A 17983-nucleotide genomic window follows, 5' to 3' on the forward strand; every position below is an offset into this window, starting at 1 on the left:
AGGTGCATTCGTCAGGGGAAATGTAGAGTTATGGGATAGGGGAATGGGTCAGGGTGGGGTACTTTTCGGAGGGTCGGTGTGGACTTGTTGGGCCAAATGGCCTGTTTCCACACTGTAGGGATTCTATGGTATTCTATGGTAAAGTCCTTCAGTTAGAAAATGACACTGAACATTGCTAAATAATACAAATGACAAAACACCATTTTCATACTTTGTTTATAGATTTTACTCCTGCCATTAAACAGCCATTTTTCAACATTTTAATCTGAAGTTCAGAAATGAAATCATTAAATTTGTTTTTACAAGATAAGCTTGGAATTATTCAGAGAAATAAAAATACTTATCAGCCATGAATGCAGATTGAAATCTAAAATGTCAAAATTATGATGATTTGACCTTTATTTAGTGCAATATGATCATCACATGCTTTGGAATTTAACTTAAAGACAATTTATCTTTAAAATTGGAATTCAGCTTTGAGATGTGCAGCTCATAACATTCCTCTCAAAATCTGAGAACTTCTTTTGCAACTTTAACGTAATGATCATCTGGTGGTGGCTTTCTGGGGCTGCCCGGTTGCAGGAACTTCTGAATTCTTGGGATATTGCTGATTTTCAACTTGAATTTCTAGAAATAAACATTGAAAGACTCTTATTAGGCCCAGCTACTCTTCAGCAGCACAAGCTGATCAGCAAGGCACATTACTGGCATATCTCAAATAGACATTTGAATTGAAGGTGTGTGCGTGCGTGCATGTGCATACATGAATATAAATATCTATGAGTACTTTCACAATACTAATATGCAATAATGTGATGAAGACGACCAAGGTTTCAACCCATTAAAATAAATAGGCAAGAGCTTTATATAATTCTTCAACAATATCACACTAACAAAGATAGGGAGAGAGAATAATGCTGGGTGTTCCAATTTTAAAAGAAAACTTCCATAATCTGACTCCATAACTTGCAACTAAGTTGTTAGATTTATACAACATAAAGGCTTATGGTATTATGGATACCATACACCAAAATGTGAAATGTCCTGAATTTTAGTCATATCTCAATGTGATCGTCTGAAAAGAAAAGATTTAACTCAATTATACAACTTCAAAAGGCAAATAAATAGTACTGGTTGGTGATTCACTTTCATTTCTACCTGATTGAGTTAACATTTGTGTAACACTACCATAGTTTTGCCAATCTTGTACCTTGTCAGTCCTTTGTGACACCTCCATATCTTATTTTCAGGTTCATTGGCTATGTTCTGATTTTAAGGTTTTCCTGTCAGATTGTTTGTTTCGACCGCCTTCTAGTGGATTATCTTATTTTCAATGAAATTCATTTTTATAGATCAGAGTTCCAAAGCGGAGGCCAGACTATCAAACCTTCAAAGTGGAGTTGAGACCTCTAAAGTGTATAAAGTGCTGAAAGACTATAAGTACAAAGAGAAAGTCTTTCCCATAAGCAGATTAAATTCTCAGTACAGTTATGACAAGGTGTGAGGAGACACAGATCCGTTTTGTTGACTCCCTCTCGACCAACCGCAAGAAATATTGATTTTTTTTAACATTGCATTGAACATGTAGCTATCATACTTCAATTAAACCTCATTAACTAGATCAAAAAGGAGAATCAATTCCAAAAGGTTCCTTGAGTAATAAAGAGTGCAGCTTTATTACCCAAAAAACACACGATAACAAGCACACATACAGAGGCAGCTAATGAGCTTACCAAGAATGGGGAAGGGGGTGAGGGTATTTTCCTACAGACAGCTAAGACAGTCACAGGTTAAAGTTTTCTTAGAATCTATGAGATGGAAGAATGAAACGAGCGGAGTCCAATTGTTTATCTTCTGCCTTATTTCCTCCATAATGATAAATCTACAGATGTCCTAGGGTCCTCAGTTGCTGTTACTTCAAATTGCTTTTCACCAACTATGTCTGAGCTTGGGGCTGAACAATGTCTTCCAGTCCTTGCTCACAAATCCATTTTTCCTTTGCTCCCCTCCTCGGAAGCAGAGGGTGTAAATTCCCGGATCTGTATTGTTTTCTCAAGCTACATGCTCCAAGCTTCTGAAAAGCTGTGCATCAGTCAGGAGTTGAGATCTGTGTCTTTTCACAATGATGTTAACTCCAGGTCCAACTGACCTTTGTTTACAGATGGGGTCGTTCAGCTTGACTCAAGCCAGGCAGATTATTACAGCAACCATTTTAGGTGGATATTTGTCCTTGTTAAAAACACTTTTTAGGCTACAGAAATCTTGGGTATTAAAGTAGAATGATGGAAGTTGAATATTAATAGTCAATTTTCGCTCCTATCATAATAGTATTTACTGGCATATTTTTCCTAACACGGTTTCAGTCTATTGAAGTGTTACCGTGCGTTTTGTTTGCTTTTACTAGCAAGGTCCACAAAACTGTGAAACCCATGAACTTGAATTTCAGGTTCAAAACAAAAGTCAATATTGCAATAATTGAGTGATTAACATATGTTAATTGGCAGGCCAGTTTCCCTGAGGGGTTTACTTGCACACAACCGAACACATTACAATGAATTGCATAATTCGGTGGTTTGAAGCAGGCTTTCTAACAAGCTGATAATTTTCTCTGTTCTAATCCTCTGTCCACTCCTGATCCTGTGTGCTCCTGTAGGTTAAAAACTAGTCCTTTGCATTTAAATAAGGCAGGCAAGGTGAGCTCCCAGCCCCAAACCTCACTTTTACGATAGGTCTACTAAATTGGATTCTGACCTAAAGAGGTGCCAAAGGCAAGGAAGAGACTGTACTAACTTTAAAATGGTTAGACAGCCACTGGTATGGTACTGTGACAAAAACAAATCAAATGTTTATGAAAATTAGAATGGAAACATATCAAAATCCAACCAAAATATTAGCAGCATCCGGAGTGATGATGAACCCCAGCCCCTGTGGTGCTCACAGGTCGCTAAAGGGTTCGGCTGTGCTAGTGGCCAAAGGACATGACTCTGAACTCTTTACTAATTGAAAGTTCAGTGGAGCTTCCAGAGACAGTCTGAAGAATTCCAGAGAATACATGTTCACTCTTTCAGTTCCTGCATCAATAAAACACTTAACAACATGTGCAAACTCAAGACGCATATTCAAAAATATTAATTCTGCAGAGTAACCATATCAATCTGAACATATTTTATTTTACTCTGGAAAGCAGAATAAGTTTCACAGTCCTTTCTAACCTTAGGTTTTTTTCACATTTAGTGCATTCATAGTCTTTCTGTCAAGTCCCTTTGTGATGAAGACTTTCTGACTGAATATGTAAAGCCTACCTGCAGATGAGGGAACTCTGACAGAACTTGGGATGCGTTGTCTTCAATCATCAAGATAGCCTCAAGCAAGTGTACATCAGCAACACTGAGCTGGTTACCAACCAGATATCCAGTTTGACTACTCTTGAGAACCTACAAGTTGAAAACAAATAAAGATTTTATATTAAACATGCAAATAAACTTGGATGCTGAGAGCTTATTGTTGGACAGCTGACGAAGTTGTTCTGTAACAAACGAGGCAGGACTTCTTTGATATCCTTTTCTAAGGAATACGAATTGGGTGAACACATCATTTACCAAATGTAGACTTTTGATGTTGCAACTTTCCAGTCGTACCGTCCTCTTCACCAACCCAACCAGGGGAACTCCAGGGCTCCTATCAGTGAAGCTGGGTGCCAGCTTCCCTTTCTCAGTAATGTGACTGGCAATAGTTTTGGAATGTTTGTTCCTGACTTGCAGCATTTTGAACTGGTGTGCAGCTGGGATTTGGATAAAGCATCAATGGCGTTTTAAGCTAGAAGTTCTGCTCAGCAGGAGGCACTTCTGCCACAGTAGTCACACAAACAACGAGAGCAGCACCGTGGAATAATATTGTCTCATTAATGATGTGTATAGTGGGACATTGTGCAAGAAAAGAAAATCACCAAGCTTCACAAAGGGAAACACAAAAATGACACCTGGCCATAATATAGGAGGATTCAGCCTGATATCTCTGCCTGTTCTGAAATCACAAATAGAACTTACCTGATGGCAACTATTTTGAGAGGGCTCAATGTCCATTCACTTTTAAAATCAAGCCCATGTTACAAAAGCCATTTCCCAATTATCCTTGCAGACATGACACAACCATCATACCAACGAAAGCACTTTGTCTTGACAATATGCATGTCTAAGTCTCTGTATTCTGCCACTTCACTACTGCTACCCATACATAACCACTACTAGAGTCTTAAATACTATTTAGTATTCTTTAATTCTACTCAATTCTCCAGTGCCATCTTCTCTCTAATCATTTATATAATTTTATCGTTATTCACTAAGGTTACTTCACCTCCTCCAATCATTTGCCTATCAGTCCTCTGGATCTCTGTCTCATTGGAATGCCTTTCTAATCCTTTTTTCCAGTAATGATAGTATGTGATTTGTGCAAGACAGTCAGACAGATGGGATAATGGTGACAAATAATGTCATTGGATTAACAATCCAGAGGCCTGGCTGATTCTCTGAGCATATGGGTTTCAACCCACCATAGCAGACAATGTAACTTCAGTTAAAATCTAGAATTGAAGTTAGTTGCATAGTCTCAGTAATGATGAACATCAATTGATGTAAAAACACATTTGGTTCATTCATGTCCTATAGCGAAGGAAATCTGTATCCATACCTGGTCTGGCCTACATGTGATTCATTACACACACAATGGGATTTACTGCCCTCAGAAATTGCCTCATGGTCCACTCATTTCAAGGCCATTTAGGGTTTGCCAACAAATGCTGCGACTGCCAGTGATGTTCACATCCCAGAAAAGAACACAAAAAAGGCCGCAATTGCAGGCACCAGCCATCAGAGATCCCCCATAGATTTCAGGAGTCATAGGGATAGAAATCAGGACAGGGAGAGATAGGGAGCCAGGAGAGAACAGAATGTTTCAGATGGTGGCAGAAGAGAGAGCTGGCACGGGGATGTGTGGAAGGGAAAGGGGGGTGGGGGTTCTCACAACTCCTGGGCCCTCATTTTAACCACCCTCATCCCACACCTTCTAAGATTACTTCCTTCATCACTCTGGGAGATTCCCCATTCCCTGTTCTCTCTCCCTTCCTTACTCCCAAGGATTCCCTGTCCCCTTTCCTCTCTCCCCAACACTGAACTGCAGCTCAAAAATTCCACATGCTTTCCTGCACATGTGCAGAATTGTGTTTGACCATGATGTCCACACATAAGGTCTAAGTGATGATATACTGTGTTTGGAACTATGAATAAACACATTCCTAAATGAGCGTGCACGTACATGGACCCGAATGAGCGTGCACGCAAATGTTCCCGAATGAATGTGCACGCATAGTTGTCCATGTTGCAAACAGTGCCAAACAAAGAAGTCAAAATGAGATTAGGTTCATCTTGATTAACATTGTAGCTAGTGTAACACTGACGTACCTTTTCAAATGCTGGGAAATATCTATTTTTGGCCTTGTTATTTATCTGTGTTAGGTCACTGTCCTTTTGCTCTGAAGGAAGAAATGGATGACGCATCACAAGTGTCATCAGATCTCTGGCTCCCTCTGCATACATGTCAATTCTGTGATAAAAAAAAACATGTACAAGTATGTAACCATAATTACTGAAATTTTTTGCCAGATTGTCTACTCTTATTTGCCATTAAACAAGATGATTTCTTTGTTACAGAGTACGTGCTCCTGTGTTGACTTGTTTAAAATCGGTCCAGCTTTCCCAAACTTGCTTCAATGCACCCTAACTACAATATGGATAATCTTCAGAGATACACATTTCACTATTATAACAAACACTTTTTCAACAGTACAAGGCCCAACATTAGGCATCGAGTTTCACGGAATCATATAATCCCTATAGTACAGAAGAAGGCCATTTGATTCATCAAGTCCACACTGCCCCTCCAAACAGCATCCTATACAGACGGCACGGTGGCACAGTGGTTAGCACTGCTGCCTCACAGCGCCAGAGACCCGGGTTCATTTCCCGCCTCAGGTGACTGACTGTGTGGAGTTTGCAAGTTCTCCCCGTGTCTGCGTGGGTTTCCTCCGGGTGCTCCGGTTTCCTCCCACAGTCCAAAGATGTGCAGGTCAGGTGAATTGGCCATGCTAAATTGCCCCTAGTGTTAGGTAAGGGGCAAATGTAGGGGTATGGGTGGGTGGCGGGTCGGTGTGGACTTATTGGGCCAAAGGGCCTGTTTCCACACTGTAATGTAATGTAATCTAATCATTCTTCCCCAATCTATTCTTCCCTGTAATCCTGTGTTCCCATGGCTAACCCACTGACCGTGCACATCCCTAGACACTACGGGCAATTCAGAATGGCCAATCCACCTGACCCGCACATCTTCAGACTGTGGGAGGAAACCAGAAGACCCAGAGGAAACCCATGCAGACATGGGGAGAATGTGCAAACGCTGCACAGACAGTCAATGAAGGCTGATTCATTCATTTGGTAAAATAGAAACATCACTCCATTTTAGAAAAAAGCAGCTGTTGACTGGGGTAGAATGGCAAAAAAATTGGATAAGGTAAGTTATTAAAAACAAGGGAATTAAAAATGTTCACAAATCTCTGGGAATTATTTTAAGGTGTATAGAACTCAACAGTGGCAAATTTATCTTAAACTTACAAAGGATATAAACTTTTATCTGATCAGACTGTAATTAGAACACTATGCACATTCTGGTCACCATACTAAAGACATATAGAAGCAAGAGGGAAAATGCACAAAATATTTCTAAGTATTATCCCAGAACAAAGAGCTTACAACTAACAGACATGACAGGGTATCCCTCCTGCCTCCTCCCAATCCCAGTTTTAATGAGGACATGCCAGGAGCAACACCCAAAACACGAGGTGAATTTACAAAACAGAATACCTGACAATTAAACAGCCGAGGCAGTGTTCGGTAGAGAAAACGAAACAATAGACCAGATCAATTCACATCTTGTGAACGATGGGGTATAATCAAACAACTAACAGGAGGAAATCTGTGCCATTTATTGCAACCTGGTATGGAAGCCAGGTCATTGTGTATATTTAAAACAGAGATAAACAGGTTCTTGATTACCAAGGGGATCAAAGGTTACAGGAAGAAAGCGAGAAAATAGGGTTGAAAAACTTATCAGCCATGAATGAACGGCAGAGCAGACTCGATGGGCTGAATGGCCTAACTTCTGCTCCCATGTCTTATGGTCTTATAAAAAAGACCCAAAAACATCCTCAAAAGAGAAGACTGAATAATGTGTCATCTTCAACCAGAAGTGCCACTTAGATGATCCGTCTTGACTTTGGCTTGAGATCCCTAGCATTGTTAATGCCGGACTTTGGCCAATTTGATACACTTCATGTGATGTCCAGAAATTATTGAAGACACTGCGTACAGTGAAGGCTACAGACTCTGATAATATCCCAGCTATAGTATCAAAGACTTGCACTCCCCTAGCCAGGCTGTTCCAGCACAGCTACATCATTGACATCTGTGCTGTGTTATTCTATGATTCAACAATTTAGGCCCAATTCTCAACAGGCCATACCTAATGTCAATAATGTGGCGACAGCAGGCAGGAGTGAGTGATAGCACTAGGAACGTTGGGTGGGGCAGGTAATAGGAAACTCAGTGAAATCACCCATATTGTTCTACCCATGAGTTTCCCCTTTCGCAGCCCCCATGTGTCTTTTGATTGATACATGCGGTCACTGTTATGAATACTCAGTGAAATAAACAAATCAGTTTTGAGCTGCAGACAGAGAAGAACACCCCTTTCCTTTGTGAAAAGATAAACTTGACAAATGAAATTAGAAAGAACAAAACAGCTTCAGTCTTATGACCATTTTTTTTCATGTGGTTCTTACAGGCAAGTGTAAATTTCCTCATCACAAAATGTTGCCAAGGAAGTAATTGTCATTGCTTTTCCAAGCTGAATACAATCACAAATTGCTGCAAAACATACTTAAGGACAGAAAAACTGACAGCATTAAATGAACATTTTGCAGAAATCAGATATTGATTTTTGTGTTGCAACAATGGTTTGTTATTTTCTGATTAGATATGAAAATTGAGGACAAATTGGTGAATTGGCACTCTTGCTAATTTTAATGTTGAAGAGGCCCACTTTTGTGCACAGAAGCCTGCTATTCTTTCTGGTGCAAACAAAATTTTAAAGATGTACAGACAAATTGATGGAGTACATGTATGATGTTGCCATGTAGCTGCACAATGATTTGCTTAGGCTGCACCTTATCTAGATCTGATCACTGAGGAATGAGAAATCTACAAGTTCAGAAGCAAAGGGCACAAAGAACTTTACGTCAAGTATGAGACGACAGACTGAGCAAGTGCGAAATCTGCAGCCTAAGAAAGAGGAGAACGTGTGGAAATGTTAGAAAGAAAAGATACAAATCATGGTTGAAAAGATTACCACAGATCACAATTTCATGTTAAAGCACAACTGTGGGACAAGGGGTCAGGGTTTAAAAATGGGGACAAAATAAGCAAGCTTTGGATTAATGCCTCAATGCATCTAACAAACACTGACCTATCATCATCTAGGTAGGAGGCCAGAGACACATATTCTAGAGTAATTCATAAGACACTGCTTTTCTAAACAAGGCAGGGTTAAATATGTCAAATGACCAAATGAATAATAGAATCACAGAAACCTTAGTGTGGAAGTAGGCCATTCAGCCCATCAAGTTCACACCAACCCTCTGGGAAGTATCCCACCCAGCCCAAACTTCCTACCCTATTCCTGTAATCTGCACCTACCATGGACAATCCACTTAACTTGCACATCTTTGGAATGTGGGAAGAAGCTGGTACACCCGAAGGAAACCCATGCCAACACAGGGAGAATGTGCAAACTCCTCACTGATAGCCTGCCACATTAGTCCTCACATTTTGTGCTAATCTGTTTTACTAACTCTTTCTTTGTAAAGATTAGCACTGTTCAAATCATATTTTGCCTCAAAGACCGGTCGATTATTTCCGATTTGTCCGTTCAACTCCTTCAACTGTAACACCGTACCTGACCAATTTCTTCATTACAACATTATTCTTAAAGTCAGTATCTCGAATAATGCAGCACTCCCTCAGTATTGCACAAGTAATTGGCCTAGACTAAATATGCAAATCCTTGATTGCTGGAGTAAGATTAATGGTACAGTTTTCACTTTTAACAACATAAATTTTTTCAAATCAGAAGACTTATCCAAATGTGACATACAGCGCTCTTTCCTTGATATCTTTTCCATAAAGATTGTATTTTGCTGCAACGTAGTTCAGAATAGCATTGGTCTGGACTAACTTCATCCCATCAATTTCGACCATAGGTACCTGCTCATATAGGAGAGCTCCATCTGTTGAGGAAGACAAAACCAAATATAGTCTCAGGCCTGATCAAGAAAATCATAAATATTCAAAAATAATGCATTGCAGGTAAAGAAATAATTTTAATTTAAAAATTAGAAAAAAGAATACAGATAAAATACAGAAAGTTTCAAATCTGAAATATGCATAGCCTCTCCTGATATCAAAATGATTTTCATCTGAACCTAAAGACAGATGCCAAGCATCCCTCAAAATTGATCCATCTAAACTAAAATTTCCTCCACCGACCTCACCAGATTATGTGAACAAGACTATGGAACTGTTTTCCTAGTTTTCCCTCCGCTCATGTGTTGTTTTCTTTACATGTTTGCTTGTCTGAGTGTAAAGGGAACTTTATAAAGAGCTTGGAGTTTTAATTCAAAGTGCTTATTTAATTTAGTTGAGTTGTTTTCCTGAACCTAGAATCCAGGACTATGTGCTGAGGGTCGCACTAAATCCTGGAGCAGCAGCCGCCAAGGCGCAGTGGGGAAAGAAGATTGTCTGAGGCCTTCCTATTGAAGGTAAATGGGCTCCATTCAGTTAGTCGATACTCTGAGTGATCAAGTATACGTAAATATTAGTATTGTATCTGTAAGAGAGATCTTTGGTTTTTCAGACACAGTCAAAGTCAAATGTTTTGTTTGTTTACTTGCTATGCAACTACAGAATTGAAGTGCTTTTGTGACCACATATGTATGTACACAGAGATATTTTATGAATAAAGTATATTTTTAAAATAGAAAAAGACATGTAATGAAGCGTGCTTCTTGTGAAGTAGAAAAATCAGCTCCTTGCTTTCTACTAATCTGGGCGTGAAAATCAGGTAGCTTGACGATTCCTACATTTTTTTAAAGACGTTTTTAACTTATGTGATGACTCTGGGGAAAGCAAGCCCTGCCTTCCATCAGGCTACCCCACTGAGCGGTGACAAATCCCACTCCTAAACTGGCATGCTTTGAACCCATTTTATGCCCAAATAGACAGACAATATTCCAATTTCGAACCCACTTTTAATAGATACTACCTACCTTTCAGTAGCTTTTCATACTGATCCCTGGTCTCAAGGTATTCTTCCTCAAACTGAAATAAATAATTAGTACAAGATGCTTGATAAAATATTTCAAACATGCAGAATTCTTTTTGCAACGCTGTTCAATGTTTCTTTTCTGTGTTGAATGGACGTATAGTCAGTAGAATGAGTTTTATATCCAAACATCAAAAACTGACAGCTTTCACTGTCACATCCTTGTTGAAAGATTAGTTTGAAATACTGGAACTGCATAAAATATAACCTAATTAGAAGATTCTTCCACTGTTAATCAATTCATTGTGAGATCATCTAATACTCATCACAACCAATTTTTCTTTCTGTTGATTCCCACTGAATGAAAGGTCAGCACAGATTTATAACAGGCAGTCATCCAGTTAGGTAATTTGACTTTTTCATTCTTAGTGCCAAAGTTAGAACTAACCTCATACCTCAGCTACCATTCAAACAATGTTGAAATGCACCACATGTCACATTCTTTCAAAGGTTTCCTGACTTTGGAAGAAAGAAATTGGCACACAAGTTAAAGTAAATGTGATAAGCAAAGTCCCTCATGCCTTCAAGTGATCTCTTAACTCCATGAGAAGAAAGCTCTTTGAAATCTGAAAGTCCACCTTCGGAGTTTCCCTCATTTTTTTTGTAACTGGACAACTGAACACCTACAGGGGTCAATATTAACTACCTCAGCCTGGTATAACTGGTGTAAAACAGCCTGAAACAGCATTGGGTAAAGTGATATCAACTCATACGGCATGGAAACAGACCCTACAGTCCAACAAGTCCATGCCGAACAGAATCCCAAACTAAACCAGGCCCACCTGACTGCTCCTGGCCCATATCCTTCCAAACCTTTCTTATTCATGTACTTATCCAAATTTCTTTTAAACATTGTAATTGTGCACACACCCACCACTTCCTCAAGAAGTTCATTCCACACGCGAACCACCCTCTGTGCAAAAAAATCTCCCCTTTATGTCTTTTAAATCTCTCTCTTCTCTCTTCTCATGTGAGTGGCAAATCACCACTGAGGGAGAACATGTCAGAATGCAGCATCTGCAGACAATGGATATAGCACAGGGCATTGAATGAAGGGCAGTTACTTTTCAGACGGGACATATACACATCGGCATTTACAGAATTACTTTAGTGCTTTGCCGCTTTTCAATGCTTATTGACAAAGTGGGTTTGGCTATTCACAGCATAATTTTAAAATCTGCAGCTGAAAGAGAACTCAAAAATATAGTCACGCCCGGCCAAAACAAGCTTCAAGAAGACTTAAATACAGTCCAGTTAAGTGAAATCTCGTGCAGGCAAGTGTGAAGTGTGGTACGTTGTAGGAGGAGGAATGAAGAGAGGGAAGGTAAACTATGTGATATAATTTCAAAGATGGAGGCCTCTCCAGGTGTGTACCCAAATCTCTGAAGAAGCAGTACAGATTGGGAAGGCTGTTCAGAGAATAGAAGGGATTCTTGACTTTATTAATAGAAGAAAAGAATATAAAAGCAAGGGCATTATGCTTAATCTTTACAAAACACTTGTTAGGCCTCAGCAGGAGAACTGTGCTTTGTTCTAGGCACCACACTTTACATAGAATATCAAGGCATAGATAGGTACAGAAGAGATTTATTAGAACTGCACACTGGTTAAGGATTTATCCTTCCACTCTTGCCCTATTCAAACTTCCTAAAGGGCTCACAATGGTGTCAGCACCCCATAAGAGGTGCATGTGGGGTCATGACCCAAGGAGTCCTGACCCCATTCTTGAACATTCGCTTTACTTTCAGGCTGCTACAGAAGTGAAATCTTTCCTGAAAGCTAATAGCTAACTATTTAAGTTAACTAGTTCACTACTTAAAATGCACAATACAAATGTTTGCTACAAAATACATGTGGGAGAAAGTGAGGACTGCAGATACTGAGCTCAGAGTCGGGAGTGTAGTGCTGGAAACGCACGGCAGGTCAGGCAGCATCCGAGGAGCAGGAGAATCGAAGTTTCGGGCATAGCCCTTCATCAGAATTCCTGATAAATTCTCCTGCTCCTCGGATGCTGCCTGACCAGCTGTGCATTTCCAGCACTACACTCCCAACTACAAAATAAATGTTAAAACAATACACTAGAGAAGCTTAAGAAAAGGGAGATAACAAAACATATCCCACTCTATGTATACCACTAAAGTAATACAGATTGTATTTGAGCTTTTAAATGACTTAATGTATACAATTGGATTTGTTGTAATTATATGCAGCTAAATACAACCTACCAATAGAGGCAGGCCCAGGGCAGAGCAAACTGCGTGATTGCGTAAGGAGACTCTTTTGAACTGCAATAAGTTTTGACAGGGATACCGAAACAAGACAGATGACACCCTTGCTTTAATGCCTTTGTGGGTGGAGGTCCAATTCATCAAGCTAATACCCCCTCAGGCATGTGCTGTGATCTCTGCCACCCATTTCATTCTACTAACTTATAATAGCCATAGTTAATACAAGTAAGACTGCATTCAGTGATTTCATCAAATATTTACTCACCATAACTGATTTAGTTCAAAGTGCAGAATGAAGGGCATTCAGAATCTTTTGCAATCTCAATGTGGGTTTGAATCTTACTGAGTTAAACTTTAATTTACCCCAATAAGACTTTGTGCTGTCAAAATGTTTGTGAACTGCCTTTATTCTGAACTTGGAACTGAACACAATAGAGACAGGCTGTACTTATCAGGAGTGCCATGATCAGGATTTTTTTTTACAAAGAAATTGAGATTAACTCATTGTTTCTGCAACATGGGTGTAATTGGATACCAAATAGTTGGAAGAATTGTGGCTGATGTGTCTCGTTGCTATGTTAGAAACTTGGAGACAGATAACTCAGCACAAATTCCCAATACATGGCTTGGCCCACATACCAGACATTGTATTTAACTTTTAAAAGTGTTTAAATGGATCTTAGCCTTTACTTTCTTCACGTTATTTTCATGTAGGTGACAGATACAAATACTAACATCTAGTATAATTCACAAACTCAATGGAAAGACAGACATTTTAAGACAGTATCCAGCCAATGAAGTTGCAATGTAATATAGGAAAAGCACAACCAATTTGTACATTGCAAGTTCCCATAACATGAAGAGGTCTGTGCAGAATTGTGACCCAAAGCATTCCTGACCCACAAAAGTGCCACACAAAAAGAGTGCATGGTCAGGAAGGCACTGAAATTTGAAATGAGTGCAAAACATTTCAATATTTTGTGATTTCCTACCTTCTATTAACAGATAAAAAACTCAGCCCCATCTGTGCGACAGCCATACTGAAGAAATGATAATCACTGTAAATGTACTTACCCTCTTGGTCCATTGTGAATGACTGGAAACAACACAGTATAATGCATTAACATTCAGACGTGTAACTCCTTAAATGTCAGCTGTAATTAATAGAAACCAGCATTCAAAAGTAACTGTTTAGGGGCCCTCTTGTGTTACAGTGGCAGTGTCCCAGTCCCTGAACCAAAGGACATAGACTTAATTCCCACCCATGCCAGAGACCTGAGATGTAATCACACAACAGGTTGATTAGAAAAGTAGGTTAAACAAAGAAAAGAGTAAATATTTTCTACCTGGGGTCCTTGATTGTGGAGAATGAGATGGTGAAGGAGAATGTAGTTTTGGTCTGTGTTAGCACATTACAGCCATATATAAGGATAACAATGTTTGCCCTATGATAACATTACTTTAAAGGTATCAGTTTTGGAAGAGAACCACCCTGCAAATGGTTCAACAGACAGAAAGACTTTAAAACCTCTGTCTTGGAGCTGTAATTTGGAGGGAAGCTCATTATAGTATACCGAGTCCTGTACTCACTCATAGCCTCTTAGTTTTGATGGTCATGAATGAGTAACTTTATATCCACTTTGAGTCTGATAATATATATATTCTTAAGCTGAGTGATTAACTGCAATACAATGCATAAAACAGTTAATTCTTCTTATACACAACCTCAACACCAGCAGCTGCCAAAAGCCAGCGAATTGATTCCATTTTCCCTCTTCCATTAAAATAATGAAGCTTGGGCTTGGACATTCTGTGCTGGTTTACTTTCCTAGAATGAAGGAGAGGAGAAAAAAGTAACGTGAAATCAGTTCTGTGATCCATTCCTCCCATATCAGCTTCCTCAACACAATAATGGGGCAGAAATCTGCAGCTGATGAACTGGTTTTGGATGCAAGTCTGGATTATGATGCCAAAAGTTATTTAACTGTTGGGACCTAGGGCTATGGTCATATGCAACACTGACAGAAGCATTCTGTGCAGTGCACACTAGATCACAAGAGTAGAAAAGATACATCTTTTATTGGCACGAGAATTGGAAGATAAATGCAAATTAGTTAATTCTTTCAATTAGAATTAATGACACTGCCACTAAATATAGTTTACTTTGATTCATCAAAATTGCATCCTATTGTTTATGATTTTGCATCTATTTCTAAAGAAAAAATAATAAAAGCTTGTCAAAAGTGTACTTAGAGCTATTTTACATTTAGCATACTTTATTACCACTCTCTGATTTGAAAAGACAGGTGACCACTGAGAAGAACTGGTCAAAATTCGGACTTGTTTCATCCAGCAGCTCTATGGTTTAGCTTATTTTTTATCTTTCACAACAGCATTTAAATTACACAATGGTTAGTTTCAGAAGGAGCCTTTTGGATCTCTACCCACATCTTGGCAGCTCACTGCAACATCTCACATAGACCAATACTCATCCCAGCTATTTGTATTCAGGTCCACCAAAGGTGGGCTATTGTCATCTGACAAACTGATCTCTACAATTCGGAGGTTGAGTGCCAGTTCTGGGACACCTCCTCCAACCTCCCTCCACCATTGAACATCAGGATATTGTGTCCACTACAGTCAGTAATATCATTTTACCTGGCAACCTTTCCTCTGACAGCCTCCAAGTTTATAGTCCCCAACCCTGCATAGTCCCTTTATAGTTTCTTCTTAAACTCCACAAACAGGTGTTTCTGCGCCATGGAACTTATCGCTTCCTATCTCGACCTGATAATTTCTCGGCTTGTACAGTCCCAATCCACTTTCATCCACGATTCCTCTGATGTTTTACGTCATTTTCAGAATTTCCAGTTTGTGGCTACCACCTCTTGACCATCAATGTCCACCTCCACTGCCCCCAACACAGCCCGGACCCCCACCCACCACCCTCACCCACAATTCCTCACCAGCCCCACACACAACCCCATTCCACTCCCAACCATCACTCCCACAAACCCCTACCACCTCCAGCCACAAACCACCACCACCCCCACCATCCCATCCACAAACCCCCCACCACCCCACCCACAACCTTCAACCCCCACCCCCAGAGCCCCCTCCCACCCCCAACCTCCACCTATAAACCCCCACCACCTCCAGAGCCCCTTCCCACCCCCAATACCCACAAATCCCCACAGCCCCCTTCTATCCCCACACACAAACCCTCACCATCCCCAGAGGCCCCTACCACCCACAAATCCCCACCATCCCTGAGCCCCCTTCCACCCTCACTCACAAACACCCACTGTCCCCAGAGACCCCTTCCACCCCCACTCACAAACCCCCACCGTCCCCAGAGCCCCCTTCCACCCCCACACACAAACCCCCACCGTCCCCAGAGCCCCCTTCCACCCCCACCCACAAACCCCCACCATCCCCAGAGCCCCTTTCCACCCCCATCGTCAATCCACCACTCCCCACAACCCCTTCCCACCCCCAACCCCCCATTCCCACCTTGGTTCATTCCTCCATTCCTAATATCTCCACACACTCCCAATGCAACCATCCACGCATTTGCAGAAGGCGTAAAACCAGCCCATTTACCTCCCTACTCCTCACTGTCCCAGACTCATCTTCCAGGTGAAGCTGCGATCTACTTGTATTTCACTCAAACTAGCCTACAGCATTCATCATGTTGTCTCCGCTACACTGGCAAGATGAAGTGCAGACTGTGACTGCTTTGTGGAACACCTACGTTCTTTCTGTAAATTTGACCCTATGCTTCCAGTTGCCTTCCATTTCAGCGCACCACCATAATCCCTATCCAACATCCCTGTCTCAGGCCTACTATTGTGCTCCAGTGAATTTCAGCACAAGCTGGAAGAACAGCATCTCATTTTGCTCAAGGACCCTGCTGCCTTATCAAGTTCAATGACTTTAAATCTAAACATAATCTTCAATGACCTTTGCCCACCTTTGCATCTCAGGCTACTTTCAAACCAGCCAATTTTGTCCTACTTATGGCCCCCATTATCAGCTTTCTCTCCACTTCCTCCCATTCCCAATTCAACTTACCATTATCCATCACTTCATCTGCTCAGCTGTCATCTCTGGGCTCCATCTCCACCAATCGTTAACTCCTTTCCACCCACCTGCTATCTTCAGTAAATATACCACCTTTTCCGTGCTATCAGGTCTGGAGGAGGGTCACTGGGTTTGAAACATTAACTCTGCTTTCTCTGAACAGGTGGTGCCGGATCTGCTGAGTTTATGCTGCAATTTCTGTTTTTATTCGAGCCATTTCCTTGTAGCCCTGTAAATAGTTTCTCAGGCGTCTGTCCATATGATCAGCTTGCCTGTGCCCTCTTGAATCCATATCTTTCACATAGTTGATTTTACTTCTCATTTTCGTCATTTGGAAATCTTGAAGTTGTGTCCAATATATCCAAGTCTCTTTTACTAATACAAATCAGGAAAAAACTGATCCTAGGACCGATTCCAGGGAACCCCATGTTCCTTCTTTCAACCCAAAAATCAACAGTTGGTCACTATTCTGTCTCCTGTCATTTGGCCAACTTTTTAATTTCTTTTCCTAAGAATTTGGTCTCAAGGATCTGTACCTAGCTTTGAACAGTCACAAATAGTCAAAAATTAAAATACAGCTGACATTGCTAAAAATCGGAACAATGCAGAAATTATTGAGCAGGTCTGGATAAACGATATGTTTATTTCAAGAAACACATTGACTCGCATATTTCAGCGTTCTTTGCAAATCTACAGAAGTTGTCTCTCAACATTTTCTCTGAACTAACGAAAGCAAAATTAAGGGAGAATTAAACTGAGAAATTTAACCCAAAAAGTCTGGAGCAGTGGAAGATAAATGTACAAAGACAAAACCAAAGTCTGAGCTTGTATAATTGAAAACATACAGTACCTACGTTCGGACAAACCTCACTCACCACCTCCAATACTGGGATGTTTGTAGCAATATTGGCTACAAGTGTTGCAAGGTGCAATCGCAGGAGGTAGGGTCGGTTTCACCAATAGAAACACAAGTGATTTGCATATTTGCAAAGACCGATGGGAAACGAATTCTTCACCATGACTAAGAAGTAGAACAGATCTCAGAGGTTTATATAGCAAGCTGCATTCTAATTTCTACGGGTGTGAGGGCGATCTGGCTGCGACATCTGTCACCCCATTGATCGCTAGGGTTGATTCGGCTGATCTGGCTGGCTAGGCGGGTGTCCCCCTTCCCTCACAGCTCCATG

The 17983-nt window shown here is 40.5% G+C and overlaps 1 protein-coding gene across 2 annotated transcripts; it reads right to left on the bottom strand.

Moving 5' to 3' along the window:
• Positions 1–200: 200 nt before the first annotated feature.
• On the bottom strand, positions 201–17776 carry LOC140464976 (glutathione S-transferase alpha-4-like). Of its 2 annotated transcripts, none has more exons than XM_072560689.1 (7): positions 17647–17776; positions 14439–14541; positions 10430–10481; positions 9259–9391; positions 5457–5598; positions 3303–3434; positions 201–627 (listed from the first exon to the last, which is right to left on the bottom strand). In XM_072560689.1, exons 2-7 carry the CDS (start codon positions 14520–14522, stop codon positions 505–507), a joined length of 666 nt encoding a protein of 221 aa, XP_072416790.1. In that variant the 5' UTR covers positions 14523–14541; positions 17647–17776; the 3' UTR covers positions 201–504. The 2 variants fall into 2 exon arrangements, with proteins under 2 accessions (XP_072416790.1, XP_072416801.1); XM_072560700.1 differs by having other exon boundaries at positions 17651–17709.
• Positions 17777–17983: the final 207 nt, after the last annotated feature.

Source organism: Chiloscyllium punctatum, chromosome 3 (genome assembly GCF_047496795.1).
Source record: "Chiloscyllium punctatum isolate Juve2018m chromosome 3, sChiPun1.3, whole genome shotgun sequence".
NCBI lineage: Eukaryota > Metazoa > Chordata > Chondrichthyes > Orectolobiformes > Hemiscylliidae > Chiloscyllium > Chiloscyllium punctatum.

Coding starts and splice junctions, on each gene's coding strand:
- LOC140464976 (XM_072560689.1), bottom strand. CDS start 14,522: ATGTCCAAGCCCAAGCTTCATTATTTTAATGGAAGAGGGAAAATGGAA. Junction 10,482..14,438: donor TGGCAGCTGCTGGTGTTGAG/GTTGTGTATAAG, acceptor TATTTATTTCAG/TTTGAGGAAGAATACCTTGA. Junction 628..3,302: donor CAGAGTTCCCTCATCTGCAG/GTAGGCTTTACA, acceptor GTTTATTTCTAG/AAATTCAAGTTGAAAATCAG.